The sequence below is a fragment of the Oryx dammah genome, unplaced genomic scaffold (genome assembly GCF_014754425.2).
Source record: "Oryx dammah isolate SB20612 unplaced genomic scaffold, SCBI_Odam_1.1 HiC_scaffold_17, whole genome shotgun sequence".
NCBI lineage: Eukaryota > Metazoa > Chordata > Mammalia > Artiodactyla > Bovidae > Oryx > Oryx dammah.
In genome coordinates this window covers 23,501,553-23,527,038 of record NW_024070201.1, presented here as the reverse complement: position 1 = coordinate 23,527,038, position 25,486 = coordinate 23,501,553, and the positions used below count along the sequence as shown (strand labels likewise).

Genomic DNA, 25,486 nt, shown 5'->3' with positions numbered 1-25,486 from the left:
TATAGCAAAGTGACTCAGTTGTATACATATAGACATTATTTATTTATATATAAATAATTTATATGTAAAGCAAGGAATTCTTTCTAGTTTTGATAGCAGAGAATAAAAAATTTTAAGACTTGCATGAACTGCAAAAGTCAAAGGTAGTTTTCTTCTTGTTCCTTTACTTAGGGAGATAATATACTCTTGTTTTTATTAGATATAACAAAAGATTGTAAACAAAGAGTCCAAGGATTGGAAAGAACTAGAAAGGTAATCAGTCCAGATATCTCTGATGCTTGATTCTCCTCTTAACACTCCCATCAACTGGTTACAACAAGCCTGAGCACCTTTTGAGAGTCTATTCTACCTCTGCACAGCTCTGAGTACTGTCGTTTTTTTTTTTTTTTTTTTTTTCAAAATTGTGTCTCTTCTGTATTAAATACTCTCGCCAAAATGCCCTTTTTGGAAATTGAATTTTAAGGTAGTTGTTTAAAAAATATATTCAAAATATATTGTGCTGTAATATCTGCTTTACTGATGCTGTTTCTACTATGTGGAGCTGTATAGAAGTCTAATTCTTTGAAATTGGTCTTTGAAATTCTTTCCAGTCTCTCTTGTCATGTCCCCTACGTCTTACTACCATCTTTACTTTTTTTAAAATGAAATAATGTTAGATCTTCTTATCTTCAGTGATCTTCTATGGATATATTCCATTTCTTCCATAGTCCTTTTTATTAGTGTGGTGTTCAAAACAGAACAGAGTATTCTAGAGATAGTCTGAACCAATTCAGATTCAGATTCGTCTGGGAGGATTAGTCACTCCTTCAGTCTCAGTTTCAGGTTTCTGTAAGTATAGCCAAAGGCTGTTATTACACAGTTAACTTATTGAGCTTGATGTAAAGGAAATCCCACATCATACTCAGTGCCAATGGCTGTTTCCTGTCTTACACTTGACTTTTTACAGTTAACATTAATCTTTGTTAGGTTTTACTTGATAAAATTTTGCAGTGAGTTAACTATCCTTCCTGCTTCATGTTGAATGCAAATTTGATAATCATGTTTTCCTGTAGCTTAAGTCAGTGATGGTACTGTTAACCTAGGGTAGGGCTAGATTGGAGGGTGCTCTAGGAGCACACTGGAATGTCTTTTCAGGTTGACGTTGGTCCTTTAAGTGCTCAATCCACTGTGTTTGTAAGTTTTCTTTGTACCTAGGATATTCAGAGCAGAAGACAACTAACTCACAGTTACTAGGTTCTCTTCTCATCTCTAATATCTTTCAGTCAATATTCCCTTCCTTCATACTTGTTTTCTTTTCTTTGCATCAGCAATAACACCTAAAACAATGTTAACAAATATTAATGCCAGTGTGCATTCCTGACTTAAAACTAATTTTAATGGAAATAAATGGGGCTTTTTTTTTTAATGGTTTCTTCTTCCCCTAAATCTAACCTGAGGATCATACTTTATAGCCTTAGTTCTTTTTGGAGTCCTCTACTTTCTTTGCATCTTAGTTATTCTGAAACTTCATAAAGGTTTTTACCTTCTCTCTTATGTTTGTCTTTGGTTATATGCTCCTTTCATCTTTTAAATATGTGGTTTTTACTTCCAATTTTTTTTTTTATTACTAAGCATCATTGTACCAACAGCAAAAAAATTTTTAAAAAGAGGATAAAAAATTCTTTTGGAAATAATTTGGCAAAATATATAAAAAGTCTTAAAATATTTGTATCTTTAAACCAAGATTTCAACTTCTAGGACTGCCCAGAAGAAATAATCTTAAATATATGAAACCATTTTTAAAAAGCCCCATTTATTTCCATTAAAATCAGTTTTAAGTCAGGAATGCACACTGGCATTAATATTTGTTAACATTGTTTTAGGTGTTATGGCTGATGCAAAGAAGAGAAAATAAGTATGAATATTAAAGAGAAGAATTTACTTCTAAATGATGTGATTGTATATCTAAAAAACCAAAAGACTGCTAAAACTTTTATAATTAGTAAGAAATTTACTAAGTTGTCTAGGTACAGTATAAATCTATAAAAATCAGATTTCGTCTATCAACAATCAGTTATAAAATATAAAGATATCTTATTTACAATGGCAACATAATGTATTAAACTCTTAAAGATAAGTTTAATAGGAAGAATATATGTAAAGGAAGGCATAAAACTTATTGAGGGCATAAAGGGAAGGGAGGCTATCATGGATTAGAAGACAATCTCAAAAAATTGTCAGCTCATTCCAAAATAACATATAAACTTAATACATTTCCAATCAGTTGCTTGTTATATATTTTTTGAATTGGACAAATAAATTACTCTAGAGCTTACATCAAAAAGTATGAGACTTGCCAGTAAATATTTGAAAAACACTAGTTGGAGAATTTTATAATTAAAACTATGTTTTTGACATAAGCTCAGTAGGAAAAAGAGTCCAGAAGTAGACCCAGGAATAAAAGAGAATTTACCATTTGATCAGTCACATTTTAGCTTAGTGGGGCAGACAGTTTATTAAATAATAGTGCTAGCAAAACTGGCTATGTGGAATGAGACAAAGTTAGATTCCTGCTTCGTACTTCAGAGATACATTCCAGATGGATTAAAGCTTTATATGCAAGAAGTAGAACAATAAAAGTGTTGGAAGAAAATTCACAAGAATACTTAAATATTATCAGGAAGCTCCAAATACATAAAGGAAATGATTGACAAATTTGACTGCGTATAAATGTCAAATTCTGTATGGTAAACGGTACCATAAACAAAGATTATATTATACTGGGAGAAAATATCTGCAGTGCGTTTGACAGACAAGGAGTTGATTTTTAGATTTTTTCCAAAGAAAGAGAGAACATAGTAACAGAAAAAGGGTAACAAATATGAATAGGCAATTTATGGAAGAAAAGGTTCAAATTATTAATAAACATAAAAATATGTGTGGCTCAATCTCTCTAATAGTGGAATGGAAATCACACCATCAGAGTAGAAATTTCCACCCTTAAGGTTGACAAAATTCAGAGATCTGTGTAAGACACTTTTGGTAAGAAAATGGAAAATAGGCTTCTTCATTGCTTTTGTGAGTGTTTTTTAGCAAGTAATCTGAAGCACTATATTTATGCTAAGATATTCATCTCTTTGACCCAGGTAGCCCACTTTTTAATTCCTTACAGATGTCATATCAACAGTATATATGTTTGCATGTGTAAGTACTGTATATACTTGCATACTGGAATGGGTATCATCTGAAGAATGGTTGTATAACTTACAGTTGAGCCATAGTATGGAGTTCAGTTCAGTAGCTCAGTCATGTCCGACTCTGTGACCCCATGAATCGCAGCACGCCAGGCCTCCCTGTCCATCACCGTCTCCCGGAGTTCACTCAGACTCAAGACCATCCAGTCAGTGATGCCATCCAGCCATCTCATCCTTGGTCGTCCCCTTCTCCTCCTGCCCTCAATCCCTCCCAGCATCAGAATCTTTTCCAATGAGTCAACTCTTCGTATGAGGTGGCCAAAGTACTGGGTTTCAGCTTTAGCATCATTCCCTCCAAAGAAATCCCAGGGCTGATCTCTTTCAGAATGGTCTGGTTGGATCTCCTTGCAGTCCAAGGGACTCTCAAGAGTCTTCTCCAACACCACAGTTCAAAAGCATCAATTCTTTGGCGCTCAGCCTTCTTCACAGTCCAACTCTCACATCCATACATGACCACAGGAAAAACCATAACCTTGACTAGACGAACCTTAGTCGGCAAAGTAATGTCTCTGCTTTTGCATATGCTATCTAGGTTGGTCATAACTTTTCTTCCAAGGAGTAAGCATCTTTTAATTTCATGGCTGCAGTACTGTGCAGCTATTAAAAAGAAGTGAAGTAGAGCTAGATATCTCAGAGATGGCCACAATCTATTTTTAAGGGATAACAAGTTAAGTGTAAAATCTATGGCATGAACCCATTTTATAAAAATGGAAATGTAGCCCCTTATTGGAGTATTATATTACTTTACTAGGGCTTCCATAACAAAATACCACAGGCTGTGTGACTTAAAAAGCAGAAATTTATTTTCTCACAGTTTAGGAGGCCGGAAGTCCAAGAACAAAGTGTTAGTAGATTTGGTTTCTCCTGAGCCCTCACTCCTTGCTTAGCAGACAGTCTTCTCACTGTCCTCACATGGCCTTTCCTCTCTGTATGCTTATCCCTGATGTCTTTCCTTTTCTTAGAGGAACACTAGTCATAGTGGATTAAGGGTAGGGCTCCACCCTTATGACCTATTTAAAGGTGTCCTTTCTCCAAATGCAGCTACATTGGGGACTAGGGCTTCAACATATGAATTGTGGGGGACACAGTTTGATCTATATCAAGTGTGTGTTATAAATGTAAGGGAGGAAGAATACAAACCAAACTCTTAACATTGGTTACTTGGGCACAGAGAGACAGAGAAACTTGTGGATATGGAGAGGGAAAATTACCCTTTTTCTTTAGAAACGTTAGTGGTGTTGATTTTCTAGAAAGTATAAGTTACTAAAATTTACCGAGAAGTAAAGACTCTGAACATACAAATAGTTGTAGAAGTAATTTGAAAGGTTGTTAAAGATTTCCTATTTAAAAGGTCACCATTAGGCACATTAAGTTTATGGCTAAATCCTTTTTGATAATCAAGCTCTTTTGGTTAATAGAAAAGGATAGATAAGTATCCTGATTAATTTTTTAAAAACAAGTATAAATTTGATATCAAAATATACATGCAGAGAAAACATAGAATGATTTTGTCAAGTCATTTTATCACTAGCTAAATTTACAAGCTCAGTTCAGTTCAGCTGAGTTGCTCAGTTGTGTCTGACTCTGCGACCCCATGGACTGCAGCACGCCAGGCTTCCCTGTCCATCACTAACTCCTGGAGCGTAGTCAAACTCATGTCCATCGCGTCAGTGATGCCATCCAACCATCTCATCCTCTGTCATCCCCTTCTCCTGCCTTCAGTCTTTCCTGGCATCAAGGTCTTTTCCATGAGCTCAGATCCTATTAAAATCACATTTTTGGTTGGACATTTAATTGTGATTTCAGGCGACTAATTTTGTCAATTCTTTTTTGAGAGGAAGCTTGACAAATTCCTAATATATTTGCTGAAAATGTTTCCTAATATTGTCTGCTTTGTCATCTTAAAATTTTTTGCGTAGCAAAATTTTGCCTTGCTCTGTTTTAGCAAGTTGCACAGCCATTCGTTGTAGAATTTGTGGTATATTTTCTTCCAGTCTCTTTTTTCCTCTACTGTTTCTACCAGTTCCTCCAACTTTTGCATCTTCACTTGATTCTGCGTCAATAGTATATTTTAGTTTTAAATTTGAAGGTTTATTTATAGTTATTTTCTTAAACAAGAAAAATATATCATAATGAAAATAATAAGCACTTCAATTTAACTCCCTTTTTCAGTTTATATAGTTATCACTGTGACCTGTGCTGTATGCACAGAATATTCAAGTACACACATTACAGTGTTACATTGATGCATAGGAAAACAAAGTCATTGGAATGGAATGAGTCTGTTTACTCTGACTGCATCGAAAGTGTGTTTATATGAAATACTAGAAGTAATACACGTGCCTGAAATGAGCACTACAGTATACATACGTGATGCTATGGTTAAAGTGAGATGTGGTCTTATCAAAGCAACAAACTTATGTTTAACACAAAAGTATTTTATGCTACTTCCTTTGTTTTTTTTTTTTTTTTTTAGTTTAAAATTTTTATTCAAAAAATGTAGAGATCCCATATACCCTTCACCCAGTTTTCCCCAATGTTAGCATCTTGTGTAACCGTAGTATAGGATCAAAACCAGGAAATGGACTGTGGTACGACTCACAGAGCTTATTCAGATTTCTCTAGTTTTCCTTGTACTCATTTGTGTGTGTGAATAGTTCTGTGCAATTTTATGACCTGTGTAGATTCATGTACCTACCGCTACAATCAAGAGACAAAACTAGCCTATCACCACAAGGCTCCCTTGCTGCTGCTGCTGCTAAGTCGCTTCAGTCGTGTCCGACTCTGTGCGTCCCCATAGACGGCAGCCGCCACCAGGCTCCGCTGTCCCTGGGATTCTCCAGGCAAGAACACTGGAGTGGGTTGCCATTTTCTTCTCCAGTGCATGAAAGTGAAAAGTGAAAGTGAAGTCGTTCAGTCTTGTCCGACTCTTTGCGACCCCCATGGACTGCAGCCTACCAGGCTCCTCCGTCCATGGGATTTTCCCAGCAAGAGTACTGGAGTGGGGTGCCATTGCCTTCTCCCTTATGCTATCCATTATAACCACACACCTTTGCTTCCAGTTTTTGAAATTACTTAAAATTTTAAAAAATTGAGTTCATCAGTCACACTAGCCCCATGTCATGTGCTCAGTAGCAAAATGTGGCTGATTGCCATCATATCAAACAGTGCAGGCCTAGACTTCTGATATTATAAGATAGCTCAAGGCTTTGAGGTAGTATGGTCACTTTTTTTTTAAGGTTCTCTTATACTGTTTAGCTAGTTAATAATGAAAGTCGCACAGTCATGTCCAGTTCTTTGCGACCCCATGGCCTTTACGGTCCCTGGAATTCTCCAGGCCAGAATACTGGAGTGGGTAGCCTTTCCCTTCTCCAGGGGGTCTTCCCAACCCAGGTCTTCCACATTGCAGATGAATTCTTTACCAGCTGAGCCACAAGGGAAGCAGTTAATTAATTAACTTCCTCAAAATGTGTTAGAAAAAGCCACCATAAAATATACCATGGAAGATATATTGAAGTATTCTGTTTGACAGACTAGATATTACATGATAATGTAAGGTATTTGTTGATATTTTGCTTAGAATAAACACTCTGATCCCTCGCAGAGATGAAAAAGTATGTTTATTTATTATTGGAGAAATGGGATTTTATTCTAAACTAGTTTCAACTTGGTGTGGGAACTTCTGAGTGCTTGTCATATAATCAGATTGGTGGATTAGCAGTGGATGATTATAATGTAGATAGCTTACTACCTAATTGTTACAGAGAACAGGCAGGCAGTCTTATACTGCAGATGATTCATCTGAGCAGTGAAAATACAATAATAATTGTGTGTCATGATTTTCCCACATAGTTAGTTGAAGTAAGGTAGAATTACTTGTGCTGTTTTCTTCCCTGTCATCTTAAAATTGGAGAGTTCTAGAAAAGTAGGGAATTTGAGACTATATCTGGTGTGTGAATAGCTTCTTGTTTAAAACTTTTTCTTTTGATTTCAGATTTACCTCTTGATGCTGACCTAGAAAATTTAAAGACATCTAAGATCACACTGGCTGAGATGCTTGGTGACATGATCTGGGAGGACCTATCTGAGTGCCTTATTAAAGATTGTTTGGTTTATTCTATCCCGACAAATAGCAGCAAGTTAGAGCAGTATGAAGAGGTAAGAGCAGAGGTGTCACTGAAGGTTTGGGGAGACCACAGGGTCTTGTCAGTGCCCTTTGTTTATCTTAGAGATCATTTGTTCTTTAAGAAAATTATTCATAAGGTGTGGATGCAAATTCCCTATAACTTCATTTGTCTTCTGGCTTGCTGCCTTTTGATTGGGAAGTATGCTTTCTTATTCAGTGTTAATACGTTTTCATTAGGTACTTTTGAAAAACAATTGTTTTTACATTTGTATCAGCTCTAGCAGGTACTAGGCAATAGTTTACTTTTTGGCTTCTTTCTAGTGTTTCCTCAAACACTAAAATAAGTACAGAAGTCTCCCCTTATGTTTGGGATATGTTCTAAAACCCTCAGTGAAGACGTGAACCTGTGGTTAGTTTTGAACTGTAGATGTATGTGCAGTGTTTTTTCTATACTAATGGGCAGGTAGTGTATATAACACGGATATGCTGTACAAAAGGATGATTCGTATCCTGTGGGTAAAACACAGCAGGACAGGGCAACATTTCATCACGCTACTCAGAACAGCGCACAATTTAAAACTTAGGAATTGTTTGTTTCTGGAATTTTTCATTTAGTATTTTCAGACCATAGCTGACTATGGGTAACTGAAACTGAGGATAAGGGAGGGGGATGACTGTATATTTACTAAAAAATTTGTTGCACTTTGACTAAGCAGAGTGAGAAACTCCTAATGAAGATGCTCTTCCTGATGAGTTTAAATGTGTAATATTTTCTACCTAGTAATGGATGGTTTGTTCTAAAACTTAACCATCTGCTCCTTATTCTTTTCTATATATTGGATTTGAAATTTTAATATTGAAAAGGAATATGTGTATATAATTCTTTACTTTCTTTTTCTTGCATTTTTTTCTTAGATCATACAATCCACTGAAGAATTTGAAAATGCCTTAAAGGAGATGAGGCTTTTAAAAGGAGATACTACTGATTTGCTGAAATATGCCCGTAATGTCAATTCTCATTTTGCTAACAAGAAGTGTCAGGATGTGATTGTGGCGGCTAGAAACCTAATGACCTCTGAAATTCACAACACTGTGAAGGTATGGGGGAATGGTTATAGTTTATTACATTGAGTTAGGAAGCAGCTTATTTTTGAGATGATTGTGGTAGAGTGGAAGAGCACGTGACATTTGCTGAGGTCATTGAGGTGAGTTATTAATTTTCTTAAACATTAGCTTTCTCATTTTGAAAGGGGTCCTAAGATCTACCTCTTTCATAGGGTATTGTGGGATCCAGGTAAGATAACACACATAAAAGCATTGTATAAATTGAAAACGTGTACATGAATTTAATGGATTACTATTGTTGAAATCATAGAGTATATCAACCTATAGTTTCGTTGACTTTATCACTTGAATTTTTAGTATGCAGTTTTGTGACAGGTACTGTTATATCCAGAGATTATATCCTGTTATGAAAATGTTGACTTCATTGCTTAGGCTAATAGAGGTGAAGTTAATAAAAGGAAACAAAAAGATAGGATCTTTGTATGGCATAAACAGTTATCTGTAAAATCCATGGACAAATTATAATTTGCATTGAGAGTAATTTACTCCTTTGACCTTAGATAAGTCTGTGTATTTTTTCTGTTTTTTAAAAATATCTTGCATATATAAAATAATATTTAGCAAATATAAGTGTTATTTAGATTAAGAGAAGACATAGACTAAACTAATTCCTTAGAAAATTCCTCAGCCGCTTTTCTGTGACCACTGGGAGGACCATGCTCTTCTCTCCTCTGTGCTGTCTGCACGCCCCTTTCTCCTGGGGTTACCCTGTTGTAGTGTCCGCTTCAGTAAAATATTTAATTAGCCATTTGAGCCCCACAGATATTAACACATTTTGGTGTAATCTGGGGATGTGAGGGGAACTGAAAAGCACTCAGTACTGGGAACTGGGCTGCAGGGTTTCTACATGAAAGTCAGTTATGTCACTCTCATGCACAAAGCCCGGTGGCTTCCTGTCACATTCAGAGAAAGACCCAGTCGGCTTACCGTGGCCTGCAGCCCTGGGTGATGTGTCCCCTGTTGCCGCTCTGACTGCATCCCCTACCGCATTCCTCTTCAGTCACTCTTCATTTGCCAGGACACCTTGGCTACAGAACTCTGAAACCTGTTTCCCCCTCTGCTTGGAATATTGTTACAGACTTGCTCCCTTTCCTGATCACTGTTTTACTTTTTTAAAAAAAATTCATTATTTTTAAAAATATTTCCTTGGCTGCACCGCTCAGCATGTGGGATCTTAGTTCCCCAGCCAGGGATCAAACACACGCCCCACCCTTCCATTGGAAGCACAGAGTCTTAACCACTGGACCACCAGGGAAGTTACCTGACCACTCTTAAAACTGTAACCTCCCCCTATTTCTTTTTTAAAAAATTATTTATGTATTTGTTTTTATTTTTGGCTGTGCTAGGTCTTCTTTGCTATATGGGCTTTTCTCTGGTTGCAGTGAGTGGGGACTGCTCTCTCGTTATAGTGTGCGGGCTTCTCATTGCAGCGGCTTCTGTTGTTTCAGAACTCAGGCTCTAGGCCTGCAGGCTTCAGTAGTTGTGGCTCCCAGGCTCTAGAGTCCAGACTCAATACTTGTGGTACATAGTCTTAGTTGCTCTGCAGCATGTGGGATCTTTTTGAACCCGTGTCTCCCGCATTGGCAGGCGAATTCTTTACCACTGAGAGTCATTCAGTTGTATCTGACTCTTTGTGACCCCATAAACTATAGCTCCTGGGCTCCTCTGTCCATGGAATTCATCAGACAAGAATATTGGATTGGGTATCCATTCCCTTCTCCAAGTGATCTTCCTGACCGAGAGATTGAACCAGGGTCTCCTGCGTTGCGGGCAGATTCTTTACCATCTGAGCTATCAGGGAAGCCTTCCCCTATTTCTTAAACTCTTTTCTTGCTTTGATTTTCTTCCCTGATAGCTCAGTTGGTAAAGAATCTGCCTGCAGTGCAGGAGACTCAGGTTCGATTCTTGGATTGGGAAGATTCTCTAGAGAAGGGATAGGCTACCCACTCCAGTATTCTTGGGCTTCTCCTGTGACATAGCTGGTAACGAATCCACCTGTAATGTGGGAGACCTGGGTTCTATCCCTAGGTGGGGAAGATCCCCTGGAGAAGGGAAAGCTACCCATTCTAATATTCTGGCCTGGAGAATTCCATGAACTGTATAGTCTGAGGGGTCCCAAAGAGTTGGTCGGACATGACTGAGTGACTTTCATTTCATGTTACTTATTGTCAATAAATATTTTGTTTGAATTATTGTTTTTCCCTGCTAGAAAATACACTCTATGTGGGGAGGGTTGGTTTTTTCTTTCCAGTTTGTTTTGTTCTTTACTGTTTTGTTTACCTCTAGCATTTGTTTACCTTTGTTGTACCTCTAGCATCAAGAATATACCTGGTGCCTACTACTGTGTACTTACTGCTCAGTAAATATTTAGTGAATGAATTAATATATATCCTAATAGCTCTGTCATAACTCTTATTATAAATAAGATTGTTACTAGATTGCTTTGTGACTCTGGGCTAAATCTTTTAGCCTTGTTGGATCTCAGTTTCCTTTTATGTAATGTGACAGAATTGAACTAGATAATCTCTGAACTCCCTATTCAACCAGTTCTGACATTCTGTAAGACTGTGTTTTCCTCCCAAATATCCAAATCCTAATGATGGCACTCCCTCTAGATCAGAGTTTCTCAGCAATGCCACTGTTGACATTTGGAACCAGATAATTCTTTGCTCTGGGGCCTGTCCTGAAGGATGTTCAATAGCATCTCTAGCCTCTACCCACTCGATGCCAGTGGCACCTCCCCTGGTTGTGATATTTGTATTCTCATTGAAACATTATAACAGCCCTATAAAATAGATGTTATACAAATTTTATATATAGATGGCAAGTCTGATGACTTTAATGTTTTTTTAAGACTTGAAAAACACTTAAAATTTTTCAGAAATTTTCCATAGAGGTCCAGTATGTGCTGAGAAGAGCAGCTCTTCTTGAGGTAGGAATCTGCTGCTTCCACCTGCTTAATCTCCACGCGCCCCCCCCCCCCAACTTTTTTTTGGCTCCTGAAGTATCTTTGAGAGCAAGATTTGAAAAACCATTATTTTAGTGCACTTTCTTCATATTGCAATGAAAAAATTGAGGTCAAGAGAGGTTAAATGACTTTGTTTAAAGTTAGGGTAGAAAATATCACTGATGTTTCCAGACTAGAGGCCTAGTATTCTTCCCTTTGTGTGTGTGTGCTCACTCGCTTAAGTCGTGTCCGACTCTTTGCGACCCTGTGGAGCTTCTTTGTCCATGGGATTCTTCAGGCAAGAATACTGGAATGGGTTCCCATGCCCTCCTCCAGGGGGTCTTTGCAGCCCAGGAATCAAACCAGTGTCTCCTGCATTGTAGGCCATATTCTTTACTGCTGAGCCACCAGGGAAGCCCCGGTCTTCTCTTTAGTTTTCACCAAATCTGGGAATTCTCATTCAGTGTAAATGGAGGGAATGTTTTTGGATTTTGTTTGGAATTTTGTTTTTAAGAGCAGCATAAGCTAGCTTGAATGTGTTGTTTCTTTGGCTAAGCTGAGACATGTTTCTGATGGGAAATAATTTAATGACAGTGGAACACAAAGTCATACATTAATGGTGTGCATTAATCCAATAGTCTAATCTGAGAAAGAGGATTTTTTGAAGGTCCTTTCATTTATGTAAAATCGTGGGTCAGTTTCACAGCTTTGTTGTTTCCACCAAGAGTAAGAATGCACAGAATGAAAAGAATGGCCCAGTAAAGGGCATTGCTTATTCCTTATGACATCCTTTCATCCAAGATTGAGCAGTCATTAAAGTACTGCCAAATTTACTCATATCTTGAAATTATTCTGTAGATCCACAGCTTAATTGTGATGGAAGTGGTCAGTATCTTATTCCTCACCATCTGCATGCATCTGGATTATTCTGAGGACAATGCATTTTCTGTGTTTGACTCTTAGATTACTCCTGCTTCTAAGATAAGTGTACCAGACTTACTTCGTCCTAATGAGGACGACAAGCTACAAGTACAGAAAGTGTCCACAGCTCAGTACAATGAAGTGGCGAATTTAGAGCCTGAGAATACATTGGACCAACATTCCTTTTCTTTGCCCACATGTCGCATCAGTGAATCTGTGAAGAAATTAATGGAACTTGCCTATCAGACTTTACTGGAGGCAACAACCAGCAGTGATCAATGGTATGAGTTCTGAGTTATCTGAAAATGGCAATGACTTGGTTAAATGTATATCTAAACTAGACAGTTATTAAGAAAATTAACTGGAATTCTTGGGTTTTCTTATCCTATTAGTTAATATTTTTCCCCTAAAGAATCAGTATAGCACACAGATATGTATTAGTAATTAACTTTTACTTATAACAACATATAGTCTTACAGCAAAGTATGAGAAATAAAATCATATATGTGGATGGACAAATGGATTTGACATTAAAAATTATTAATGACTTTTTAACAAAAAGCTCTTTAATTTTTTACTTTCAACTTTTTATTTGACTTGAGTGGTATTACATGAGAAAGCTCTTGTGAAGAGCATAGAATGCTCCCTGGGAAATAATTAATACTCAGATGTTAATTAGCATTGGTGGTGGTGGTCATAGTGATAGTTGTACCATCTGCTTCAGCATGCTCTGGCTCTTTAGCCTAACATTCATTTTACCTTTTGAAATCTAGTTCCTAATTAATTTATATTTTAAATACTAACTTTAAGCAGTAATAGTTTGTTGGGCAGCCAAAGGTAGAAGGAAAAGAATGAAATGCACCAAAGTTCTGATTTCTCCCTTTCCAGAAGATTTCTTCTAATCAACATTATATTCAAGATACCTAAACCCGATCCCACATACTTCCATATTTGAATCTCTTTTTGTTTAGTAGGCTCCTTCCCCTATTCCTGAACCAGACTGAGGAGACGACGGTAGGCTGTAGCCCAAGTTGATCATAGAGTGGGATTTCCAAAGCCTCTTTAGTTTGAATCTGTATATCATAGTTTTTTATTTCACATTCTCATAGGAAAACAGTTTCAGTTAGGGCTTGACTTAATCAAATTGCATCTTCCAAGGGACTTCTGAAGTTTTAATCCCCATGTATAAACAAACCCCTTTATTCTGTTCCAGAAAGAACATGCATACTAAAATACTTCTGTGACTTCAATGAATCATTATATTCACAAGTCTGTCTGGTTTTAAATATAATACATGTGAAGGGAATGATATACTCTTTTGGCATAGTAAGAGCTTCCCTTTGGCTCAGCTGGTAAAGAGTCCACCTGCAATGCAGGAGACCTGGGTTTGATCCCTGGTTGGGAAGATCCCCTGGAGAAGGGAAAGGCTACCCACTCCAATATTCTGGCCTGGAGAATTCCATGAACTGTATGGTCCATGGGGTCACAAGAATTGGGCACTGAGTGACTTTCCCTTTCACTTGGCAGAATAAATATAGGAGTGAATGGGGCTTCCTAGGTGGCCTAGTGGTAAAGAATCCACTTAGCAGTGCATAAGACACAGGAGATGCAGGTTTGATCCCTGGGTCTAGAAGATCCCCTGGAGTAAGAAATGGCAACCCACCCCAGTATTTTTGCCTGGAAAATTTGGTGGACAGAGGAGCCTGGCAGTCCATGGTGTCACAAAGAGTTGGACGTGACTGAGTGACTGACTATGCATGCAGGCATTTTTACATGGCATTCACCTGAAATATACCCAAGCAGAAGTTAGGTATGCAAAGCAATTTTGCATAAGATAATACCAAACTGTATGTATATGTGTGTATTTGTGTGTGTATTTTTAAATTTGCTTATTTGGCTGCACCAGGTCTTAGTTGCAGCCTGTTGGGTCTTTAATTACACCATGCGAACTCTTAGTTTTGGACTGTGGGATCTGGTTCTCTGACCAGGGATCTTACCCACGTCCCCTGCATTGGGAGTGCAGAGACTTAGCCACTGAACCACCAGGGAAGTCCCACCAAACAACAGTTTTGTATACTGAATGTCTACGGACATCCTTTTCACCAAAAAATTAGTTTTAATAGGACAAACAAAAACACAACTACAACAACCCACTTCCCTATTATCAAACTTCAAACAGCAACAATGCAATGAAAATAAAATGAAATAATTTAGTCAGGTATCATAGTCATCAAGTTTTAACAGTGTTTTGGTGTATAATGAACCATGACTAATTTTTAATAATCATTGGTGGAATTCCTATGACTTACTCAGGGTACACAGTTTTAGTTAGTCTTATGTAGAAGTAAGCTCCATGAGCCTTTTATTTGCTCTGAGAGCTTTTTAATAATAATCTTCAGGTGTTCTAAGAGCAGACTTAAAGGGCAAGAAATCTTGAGGTTGGATTCTGTCCTAGAAATGTTGATTCACGTCCTTGCGTTGGGGTGAGAAGGAGAAAAGGTGGAGGCTGAAGGCAGACTGGCCCTGACAGCACCAGTGAGTGCCTTTATTGATGCCTTGCCCTTTGCAGAGTGCGCCAGTGAGCAGGTGACATTTGCTGAGGCTTAGCTCCATTCGTTACTGAAGGGCTACTCGGGGTCCTGGCAGAACACAAATTGATAAATGGAAAAGAGGCTTTGGGTTGGACGTCACCGTTCTTAACGCTGTGAATAGGCCCAGGTTTTCAGACCTGCAGCTCAGTTGGTAACTCCTAACTGAGAATTCATTCCATCCAGAGGAATGGTGTTCTCAGCAGTGACCAATGCAGCTGTAGTCTTAGCTGTAGACTTAGCTTAGTCTCTCCAGCTGTAGTCTTAGTGGGGGACTCTCACTTAAGGTGCACTGACTTTGAATTTTTTTCTCATTGCCTTTGTATCTTTATGCGTTTCTCTTGAAACTGTGTTTTTTTTTTTTTAGTGCTGTTCAACTTTTCTACTCAGTGAGGAATATCTTCCATTTGTTCCATGATGTTGTACCAACATATCACAAGTAAGTGCCACTGTGTCTGACTTCTGTATAATATTGTGGGCTTAGAATGTTTGAGTCAGGTTAAAACAGTAACTTTATATTCCCACCTAAGATAATTGGCTGCTAAAATTCACAATACAGTGCAATAAACCATTTAGAATACATGTTTAAAGAACATCAGTCATTTACTAATAAATTAATAAGGGTACTATGCTGCTGCTGCTGCTGCTAAGTCACTTCAGTCATGTCCAACTCTGTGCAACCCCATAGACTGGAGTGGGTTGCCATTTCATCTGTAGTATAGTAGGTGACATAGATTTGAAAACTCAAGAGAATTTTTACCCTATAAGTGATGGTAGGTCGGAGAGGGCAATGGCACCCCACTCCAGCACTCTTGCCTGGAAAATCCCATGGACGGAGGAGCCTGGTGGGCCACAGTCCATGGGGTCGCTAAGAGTCGGACACGACTGAGCGACTTCACTTTCACTTTTCACTTTCATGCGTTGGAGAAGGCAATGGCAACCCACTCCAGTGTTCTTGCCTGGAGAATCCCAGGGATGGGGGAGCCTGGTGGGCTGCCATCTATGGGGTCGCACAGAGTCGGACACGACTGGAGTGACTCAGCACACTTAGAACAGTGATGGTAGGTATTTTCAAAACTGTCTCACTTTACTTGGTTGCAAAACAAAAAGGTCATCCATCGCTCCATATTGCCATCTAGTAAACATCCCACATTTTTTCCTTGGCTTTCATAGCTTTGCAGACTTAATACCTGGTGGCAATAGTGGTAAAGAACCTGCCTGCCAATTCAGGATACTTAAGAGATGCTGGTTTGATCCCTGGGTCAGGAAGATCCCCTGGAGGAGGGCATGGCAACTCACTCCAGTATTCTTGCCTGGAGAATCCCATGGACAGAGGAGCCTGGTGGGCTATGGTCCATAGGGTTGCAGAGAGTTGGACATATCTGAAGTTGCTCCATCTTCCTCCACCTTTTCTCCTTCTCACCCCACCGCAAGGACATGAATCAACATTTCTAGGAGAGACTGCATGTGACTTAGCACACACACACAGCTGCTCTTCTTAAGTGATCTTAGGCTGTATTTACCTCACATCTTGGATTTTTAAAGTTTCTTTTGATATTAATCTGATAAGTTAATATTTAAGCCTCTAGGAGTTCTCTCTATCATCCAAATAAAGTGTTTTGGATAACTTTATAAATATTTTAAGTAATATGTTAGCAAAGCTATTCCTTAAGTCAAGAACTCTGGTTTCAAAGAAAAGGTCAGTTTAATGTTGATAGATTTTTGAACAATGGAGATGTTTTTAAGTAGGCCCAGTTATTTTGTTCTAAAAGACCACTTATCTATTGTAAACTTATTATTTTTATTTGTATTCTCTTTGCTGTGGCTTAAAACTTTTTTTTCACTTTCTACTTAGTTAGGTAAAGGAAAAGAGAAAACATCTTCAGGTCCGTTGATAGCCATGTCCTTGGGGATTCAAAGACAGTTGGCTTAGGGCTTTTTGTGCTTAGAAACATTTTTAACACTGGAGTGTAGTTAGATTTGTTGTTTCCGCCCTTTGTATGATCTGAGAACTTTTTGCTAGACCAGTGGTTTACAAACTTTAGTAGTGTTTCAGAATCATCACCAGGAAACTTTGGTAAAATGCAGATTACCAGATTTCATGCCCCAGATATCTGATTCAGTAGGGCTGGAGTAACGTTGTTTGGTCGTTATGTCCAACTCTTTGAGACCCTGAAGGCTGCAGCACGCCAGGCTTCCTGGTCCTTCACTGTCTCCGAGAGTTTGTTCAAATTCATGTCCATTGAGTCAGTGGTGTTGTCCAACCATCTCATCCTCTGCCAGACCCTTCTCCTCCTGCCCTTAATCTTTCCCAGCATCAGGGTCTTTTCCAGTGAATTGGCTCTGCACATCAGGTGGCCAGAGTATTGGAACTTCAGCTTCAGCAGCAGGGTTGGGATAAAGCCTAGACTTTTTAGCAGATTTCCAGGTGATGCTGCTATTTTCTTGCCAGGGAACCACACTTTGAGAACCACTGTTCTAGATTAGCGTTCTCAGCTTTGGCAGTGTTTTAGACTCTTTCATGGACCTTTGAGAATATATATTTGCTTAGGCCCTAATTCTAGAGATTTTGATGCGTAGGTGTGATTTAAGACTCAGATATCTCTGTTTTCAGCCCTGTGATGATTCTGACGTGTAGCCCAAAGTGGGGACAACTGTCTTAGGCTGTTAGTTTCCAACTTTGTATATTCTAGCCTGACATGGAATGGAAGTTTTAATTGAAAACCAGGAAGTTTTAGTTGAATGACTGCAAGTGGATATGTAGCAGAGGTTTAAGACAAGCTCTCTTCCCAAGCTAGGCAGATAGACTAATATGTGCGGACAAGTGAAAACTGATTTTTAATCTTTTATGAAAATTTAAAATCACCTGGGGGGATTTTAAAATATATAAATGCCCTGATTTCACTCAGAGATTGTGTTCTGTTTGGAGAGTGAAGTCTAAGCATCTATATATTTAGATGACTCAAATCTGTGGCCATCTTTGAAAACTAGTGAATTGGAAAATAGTTAAGTGCTTCATTGTATAAATGAAATATGAGTTTGGAGAAAGAGGAAGCAAATCTATATTTCCACAGACTTAGCAGTGTTCAATTTTAAGGGAATTATGTATAGCTATTCTAGGCTTCTCGTACAAAGAGGCGACACAGGTAAACATCCATTCCCTTGCTCTTTCTTTCTTTTTAATCACTGGGCTAGTTTTATCGAATAAGGTCTCATGCAGGCAGAACAAACTCACTGCGTGGGAGTGGGAGCGATGAGTTTACGTCTTGTTATGTACAGCATTTATACAGTAGACAATGATTAATACCTAGGAAGTCACTAGAAGAGTCAACTTCAATAACAGGTGATTTCTTTCTCTTCCTTCGCTTCCTCCTGACTTAGGGAGAACCTTCAAAAACTGCCACAGTTGGCTGCCATTCACCACAACAACTGTATGTATATTGCTCACCACTTGCTAACCCTTGGGCATCAGTTCAGATTGCGTCTTGCCCCCATTCTGTGCGATGGCACTACTACTTTTGTGGACCTTGTACCTGGCTTCCGGAGACTTGGTAATGATGCCTTAAATGTAGGAAAGCATTTTGATAATGCAGCTTATCAGGCTGATATCTTTGTAATTTGCAAATGAGACCTGTTTGAAATTAGATGGTGGTCCCTGAGCTATATTGGAAGAGAAGGGGCATTTAATTTGCAGGTGTTCCCAGTTACTTAGCTTTATGAAGTAAATGCAGTCTTTTGAAAGCATTACTTTTTCATGACATGATTCTGTGGTATATTAGAGTTCCAAACTGCATTGCTGGTGTGTGGTGAATTCACCAAATTAGAGTTATGTCAGTAGAGTGACATGTCCTAAGAGGTGTAGTGTGTCAGTCTTGTTAGCATTGTTCATAACAATCACTGATGTCAGTGCTTATTTGTTTGCAAAACCTCACACCAGCTCCCTTCTATTCTACCTCCCTTAGCTTTACTTCTGATTATTAAAAATCAAAAGAAATATGGGATATCAGTAAACATTACTGTAATGATAGCCTAGGAAAAGCAAAGAATCTGTATCATTTACTTAGCTTTTCAATTCCTGACTTCCCCCTGAGGTAGTGTAGATACATCAGAAAAATAAGCAGTGGCTTCTACTGTATATGTAGTCTTTCTTATCTGATTCTGGATAGACTGTTGAAAAAAGCTCACTATTCTGAGGATGGGCCTAGAGGGACTGGCTGATGTATTAGAAGTGGTGTTTTTATTAATCATAACCTTAGGGCTACCTTATTATGTTAACTAACAAGTAATTGTTTTCAAATAGGCAAAAACAGATACTAGGTTCCATCTTGTCTCTCCTCTTCCACCCTGTGTGTAATTGAACAACGCTCAGAATTCTTTATTCTCTTTTCTCATCATAGGGACAGAGTGTTTTCTGGCCCAGATGCGGGCACAGAAAGTAGAACTCCTGGAAAGATTATCAAGTGCTAGAAACTTTTCAAACATGGATGATGAGGACAGTTATTCTGCAGCAAGTAAAGCGGTGCGGCAGGTGGGGAGCTGTTGTTACCTCTGCAGTTCATGCTCTTTCTTTAGATGCTTCCTACTTGTTTTTAAGCAGCAAAGTGTACGTGGCAGGTAGCCCAGTTGATTCCCCACACCTCCCTGTGGAAATGTGGCCACCTTGTCTAGTCACGTTGATGGCCTTGCCTTTCCTTTTCCCTGCCCCACCAAGTCAATAGGAAGCTGTCTTCCCATCAGGCCAGTAGTGCTCCTAGTTACCTAATAAGTCTGCCATCGCAAGTATTGGGTTGGCCAAAAAGTTTGTTTGGGTTTTCCCATAAGATGTTGCAAAAAACCCAAATGAGCTTTTTGACCAACCCAGTGTTTTAACCCATAAACTTTGAGAAGTTTGAAATACTAGCTTTCATCTTAATAAAAAATGCTTCTCTCTCTTAAGTGACTTACCTTTTTACTCCAGTTTTCCTGTCCACAGGGTAAGTATTTTTCATCAAGCAAGGATATCACTAGGGTGAAATATTTGAGAAACGTGTGTTCTGAATGGCCTTACATCACTTATATAACACCACTTCCACACACACAGAAACGGTAAATGTAAATCTAGGACAGTGTGAGTTGTAACAACCTCTGTTCCATGTAAAGATCTGTGTCTTTCTGACAGGTACTGCACCAGCTAAAGAGACTAGGAGTTGTGTGGCAGGATGTCCTGCCGGTGAACATATATTGCAAGGCTATGGGGACTTTACTCAACACAGCGGTCTCCGAGATCATTGGCAGGATCACTGCCCTGGAGGTAAGGGCCACTGGATGCCTCTCCAGACTTGAGCTGCAGTTGGTCTTCCAGGTGATGTGGATGCCTCATTTTTAGTCAACACGGATGGTAGAAGAAATTGTTCGTGTTTCATGTCTAAGTCATTATACTGTTATTCTCTCACTTTTGTCTTAATTCTGTTTTGCTGGAGTCTTGCTAATCTCTGTCCTTCCTATCTAAGAAAGTAGGATTATACGGCTGACGCCACCTGGCATCTGTGTACATTATGAGTGAGGAGCCTAGAAATAGGGCAGTGCTCCCAAAATACAGAGTGTGAAGTTGTATACTTAATAAGTAAGTGGATTGAATACTCTAATTTAGTAATATAGAATGCAGCCTTGTGCAGGTACCACTTTACCAGCACTCTGGTGACATTGGGACTATATGTGTGATCCTGCAGGAGAGTTGCCTGGACTCTGCGAGCTGATTCCTCTAAAGCATAGATTGGCTAAACCCCTGTAATAAGATTCCCTGCTTTGCAGCACGCTGCACCACTTTCTACTGGAGAAATGGATTCTTTCATGCAGGCAAATGAAATTACCGACAATCTGTTGAAACCTATTGCGTGTCATTCTAGTTTGGGGAGTATTGTCAGAACTGATGAGATCAGTAGGATCTGCTAAATTGGTTGGAAAACATCTTACTTCCGCTGACCCCCTGAATAGCTTGCACCAAAGATCTGCTTTTTTTGTTACCACTTAACTGGTCTAATTCTGTTCTGTCGTGTTCCCTTTGTGCAAAATCAGGACATCTCAACCGAAGACGGTGACAGATTGTATTCCTTGTGCAAAACAGTGGTGGATGAAGGACCTCAAGTATTTGCACCTCTGTCTGAAGAAAACAAGAACAAGAAATACCAAGAAGAGGTTCCAGTCTACGTGTCAAAATGGATGCCATTCAAAGAACTGATGATGATGCTACAAGCCAGTTTGCAAGAAATTGGGGATCGGTGGGTAAAACCGTTCTGTAGGATTTATTTATGTCTTCACAGCTATAAAAGAATATTAGTGCCATCGAAGGCAGTGCTTTTCTCTGTTTCTTAATGTTACTCAGGAAAGTTTCATATTGAGTAGCAGTAACTGGGGCCTTTGCATGGCCTGTCGTAGTGTGGATCTCATGACCACTGTTGATATTTGATAATGTAAGGACTTCTTGCTTCTATTATTTTTGTCTTGAGCATGTTGTTTTGTCATGCTCTACAGATAGGTGATCTTGCACTTATAAGAAGTACAGCCTTCTGACACCTAGATGGAAATTCTTGCCCATTTTAACCAACAGTGGATGCATTTTAAGATTGATTTTGATATGTTAATAGAGAAGTGACTTTTACCTGTAAGAATAGTCAGCATCAAACCATTGATTGAGCAGCAGTTGTTCTACGGGGATTCAGTACCACACACATAGAAAGGATTCATCTTTTCTTAAATACAGTGGATGTTGTTTTCTCTCAGCACCATCAGTTGACATTGCTATGCTCTGTAATTGCGTTCTTTGTTGTATCCTGTTGAGTGTGTGAAGGTCATTGATACTGTGCAAAACAGGATAGATATTGGCTAGTTGCATATCCATGGATGCTTTAATTATTGTCTTGGTATATAATTGACAAGCACACATAACCTTGCATAGAGAACGCACTGAATAGGTATTAAGGTCCGTATCCATCTCTATAGCTACTTGTCTACCTGATTCAGGTTGGTTTATTACAGACGCCCAAGTATGTTAGTCTAGCTATCCTCGATGTGTCTGAGTTGTTCCCAGCAAATACTATTCATTCTTAAACAAGGTAAATGAGATTTTTGCTTGAAAAAAACAAAATCACCTCAGAAGACCTCTAACTGCCCTTAGTACAAACTTCAATTGATTCATCTGTTGTTTACAAGTCCTTGGTGGGTTATGTCATCAGATAAGACTCCAGAGGGCAGCAGATGAGAAATTTTGTTTCTGCTGTTAAAAGGGCCCTCTTGCAGCCCAAGAATGATCATTAATTCTTTGTTATAAGAACAGTTATAATACTGATATATCTCAGCTTCTTTTCTTCTGCCTAGGAAGATGTTTTTCCTCCCAGAGATTTCAGTAGATATAAGAATAAAAGTGAAAGTGAAGTCGCTCAGTCGTGTCCGACTCTTTGCGACCCCGTGAACTGTAGCCTACCAGGCTCCTCCGTTCTTGGGATTCTCCAGGCAAGAATACTGCAGTGGGTTGCCATTTCCTTCTCCAGGGGAACTTCCCAACCCAGGGATCGAACCCAGGTCTCCCGCATTAGGTTTAACCACGTGGCTCAGAGGTTAAAGCGTCTGCCCGCAATGCGGGAGATCTGGGTTCGATCCCTGGGTTGGGAAGTTCCCCTGGAGAAGGAAATGGCAACCCACTGCAGTATTCTTGCCTGGAGAATCCCAAGAACGGAGGAGCCTGGTAGGCTAAAGTTCACGGGGTCGCAAAGAGTTGGACACGACTTCACTTTCACTTTCAAGGATAAAAACTAATTGAGAAAATTTTTTTTACCAAAGTAACTGTCTCTAGTTGTGCAATTTAAACATTTAAAAATAAAAATACCTATGAAGGAGTACAGTATATATAACATATTCACAGATCTAAAGAAAAAAAGTAAAATAAATGTTTGCATACCTATTACCCAACTTAAAAAAAACATTATCATTACCTTTGAAGACCCTTGATGTGCTGTTCCCCAAATGGTCCCCCCACCCCCAGAGGTAACTGTCTTGAATTTTGTGTTATCTCCTTGCTTTTCTTCATAGTTTTACCACATTCGTACATATCCCTAAATATAAATTTTAGACTTGCCTGTTTTTGAACTTCCTGTTAATGGAATCGTCTATAACTTGCTTCTTTTGATTAGAAAATTCATTCATGAAAGTGTGTGTAGCTACAGTTCATATGCACTGCTGTGTCATATTCTGGTAATAGTCATAGTTCTTTTAAAGAGTTATAATTAACATATTATATTGCTTTCATGTTTAAAACATAGTGATTTGATATTTCTATGCATTATGAAATGATCACTACAGTAATAGCTGTTACCATCCATCACCAAAGTTGTTACAATATTGATTGTATTCCTTATGGGTATGTTATATCCCTGTGATTTATTTATATTATAGTTGCATATTTCATAGTTTATTTCTTCTGTTGTTTCACATTTTCACCAGTATTTGGTATTATCAGACTTGAAATTTTTTCCTAGGCTAGTTGCTATGAAATGGTAGCTCATTGTCCTTTCAATTTGTATTTCCCTAAATGCTAATGACATTGAGCATCTTTTTAGTGATTTTTTTTTATTGTAAAATGCCTATTCATTTTTTTATATTTAAAAATCTGTGCTTTTTGTGGAAAAACGCATTTTAATGCATAATATTATTAGGTTACAGGTGTACAATATGGTGATTCAGTTTTAAAAGGTTATACTCCCTTTATAGTTATTATTGGCTATATTCCCTGTATTGTACAATATATCCTTGTAATTTATTTTATTAGTTTGTACCTCTTAGTCCCCTACCTCTAAATTCCCTCTTCCCACTGGTAACAATTAGTTTTTGTTCTTTCTGTCTGTGAGCTGTTCATATTTTTTATCCTTTATTCTACTGATTTTTTTGTGATTTTATACATATTATTTTGTGCCTATTCTTTGTCAGTTAAAATGTGCTGCCTGTAGTTCACTTTTTAAAGTAGTTACAGATCCTATTTCTCTATATAACCCTGTGAGCATGTGGTCATAATTGTCAAGTTTAAACGGGCTTAGTGAGTGAGTGTAGAATAAGGGAGAAGAGTTTTTATCTTTCTAACTTGGTCTCTTCATCCTATGCTGATACCAAAATGCAACCAAGAAGCAGAAGATGTTAAAGATACTGAGTGGCAGGCTCATAAAGAAGGGGGAAAATGCCAGAATTTGTTTTATTTCCATTTTAACACATTATTAAATCAGTGTCATTTATATAACAAATCACTGGCTACAGGCAGTAGTTTCTGCAAAAATCCCCTGGTCAATAATGAGTTAAACAAATACATGTTTGGAATCAAGTAAGCAATTTAAAAACTTTGCTTACACTTAATAGGAAATAGAAATTGTATTTTTTTATTTTGCAGGTGGGCAGATGGAAAAGGGCCCTTGGCAACTGCATTCTCTTCCAGTGAAGTAAAAGCTTTAATTCGTGCCTTGTTCCAGAACACAGAAAGAAGAGCAGCCACCCTTGCTAAGATTAAATAGCTCCATCTTCCTGAGAAGGCCATGTCTTGACCAGGTGGATTCCTCTTGGCATAAGCACTCTTTTAAAGACTTCTTGGAATCACTGATACATTGTGGAAGTTTGATTTCACCCAAGAACGCCTTACCTCCTGGCCTGTATGCTCAGATGTCAAATGAAGTACCCCAAGTTGTTGACTTTTCAGCCACCCTCCCATGATAAGAAACTCTAGGGTGATATTATTTCATTTTGCTCCCAGGGTCTGGGGACTGTATCTATTGAAAATATAAGCCCTGGCCTTGGATCAAGGAATCCAGGACATTCCAAGAGCCAGGATAAAGAATTTGTGAGGGATGGGAGATTTATTTTGGAGGGCAAGGGAACTATATTTGGTCTCATGGGAATTAAAGAGACTGCTTTTAATTTTTCTTTCCAATAAATAATGATTTTCAGAGTTATGGGTGAGTGTCTTTAATAATATGGGAGCTTAACAAAGGAGGCCATCAAGTTTTCCTATCTTTTGTGCCATTCTTTTTATTGACATTTATGATCCTCACAGAGGACTCACTGACTTATCTTCCTTCTTCATGATACTGTCTGATAATTTCTCAACATTCTTAGGACCCCTAAGACTTCCTTTTAATATAAAATTTTGGCACTTTTTGCTGTTTCAACTAAATGCTTTTTTTTTTCCTGACCTTGCACACGGTTCGTAGGATCTTAGTTCCCTGACCAGGGATTGCACCCAGGCTCTAGGCACTGAAAGTGCAGAGTCCTAACCTGTGGACTGCCAGGGAATTCCCAGGCTAAATTCTATTTTTTTTAAAATTGGATTTTCTTTTCTTCTTTTTTTTTTTGGTCTTCTCAAATTCCACTGTTTCTGTACCTAACAGATGGCAAAGGTTTTAAATTGCCAGTGTGCCTTCAGTATGTACGTGCTGTGAGGCGCGAACTCTGGGTTCTACAGCCTAATCCTTTATTTGGTGAACGTGGGTAATCCTACAGCTCAAATTTCTGTGTTTGTAACTCTGCAGCCATT

General features: G+C 38.5%; 1 protein-coding gene across 2 annotated transcripts in view; it reads left to right on the top strand.

Moving 5' to 3' along the window:
* The window catches only part of ZW10 (zw10 kinetochore protein), a 35,676-nt gene extending 10,774 nt beyond the window's left edge, over positions 1-24,902 (top strand). The window contains exons 8-16 of one of the 2 annotated variants that reach the window (XM_040258021.1): positions 7,228-7,391; positions 8,275-8,457; positions 12,395-12,633; positions 15,308-15,379; positions 18,322-18,491; positions 19,338-19,468; positions 20,099-20,230; positions 20,995-21,197; positions 24,350-24,902. In XM_040258021.1, the coding sequence (XP_040113955.1) occupies positions 7,228-7,391; positions 8,275-8,457; positions 12,395-12,633; positions 15,308-15,379; positions 18,322-18,491; positions 19,338-19,468; positions 20,099-20,230; positions 20,995-21,197; positions 24,350-24,470 (1,415 nt within the window). In that variant the 3' untranslated portion in view covers positions 24,471-24,902. The remainder of the gene's footprint in view (positions 1-7,227; positions 7,392-8,274; positions 8,458-12,394; positions 12,634-15,307; positions 15,380-18,321; positions 18,492-19,337; positions 19,469-20,098; positions 20,231-20,994; positions 21,198-24,349) is intronic. The other variant, XM_040258020.1, reaches the window with a different exon arrangement.
* The last annotated feature ends 584 nt before the right edge of the window (positions 24,903-25,486 follow it).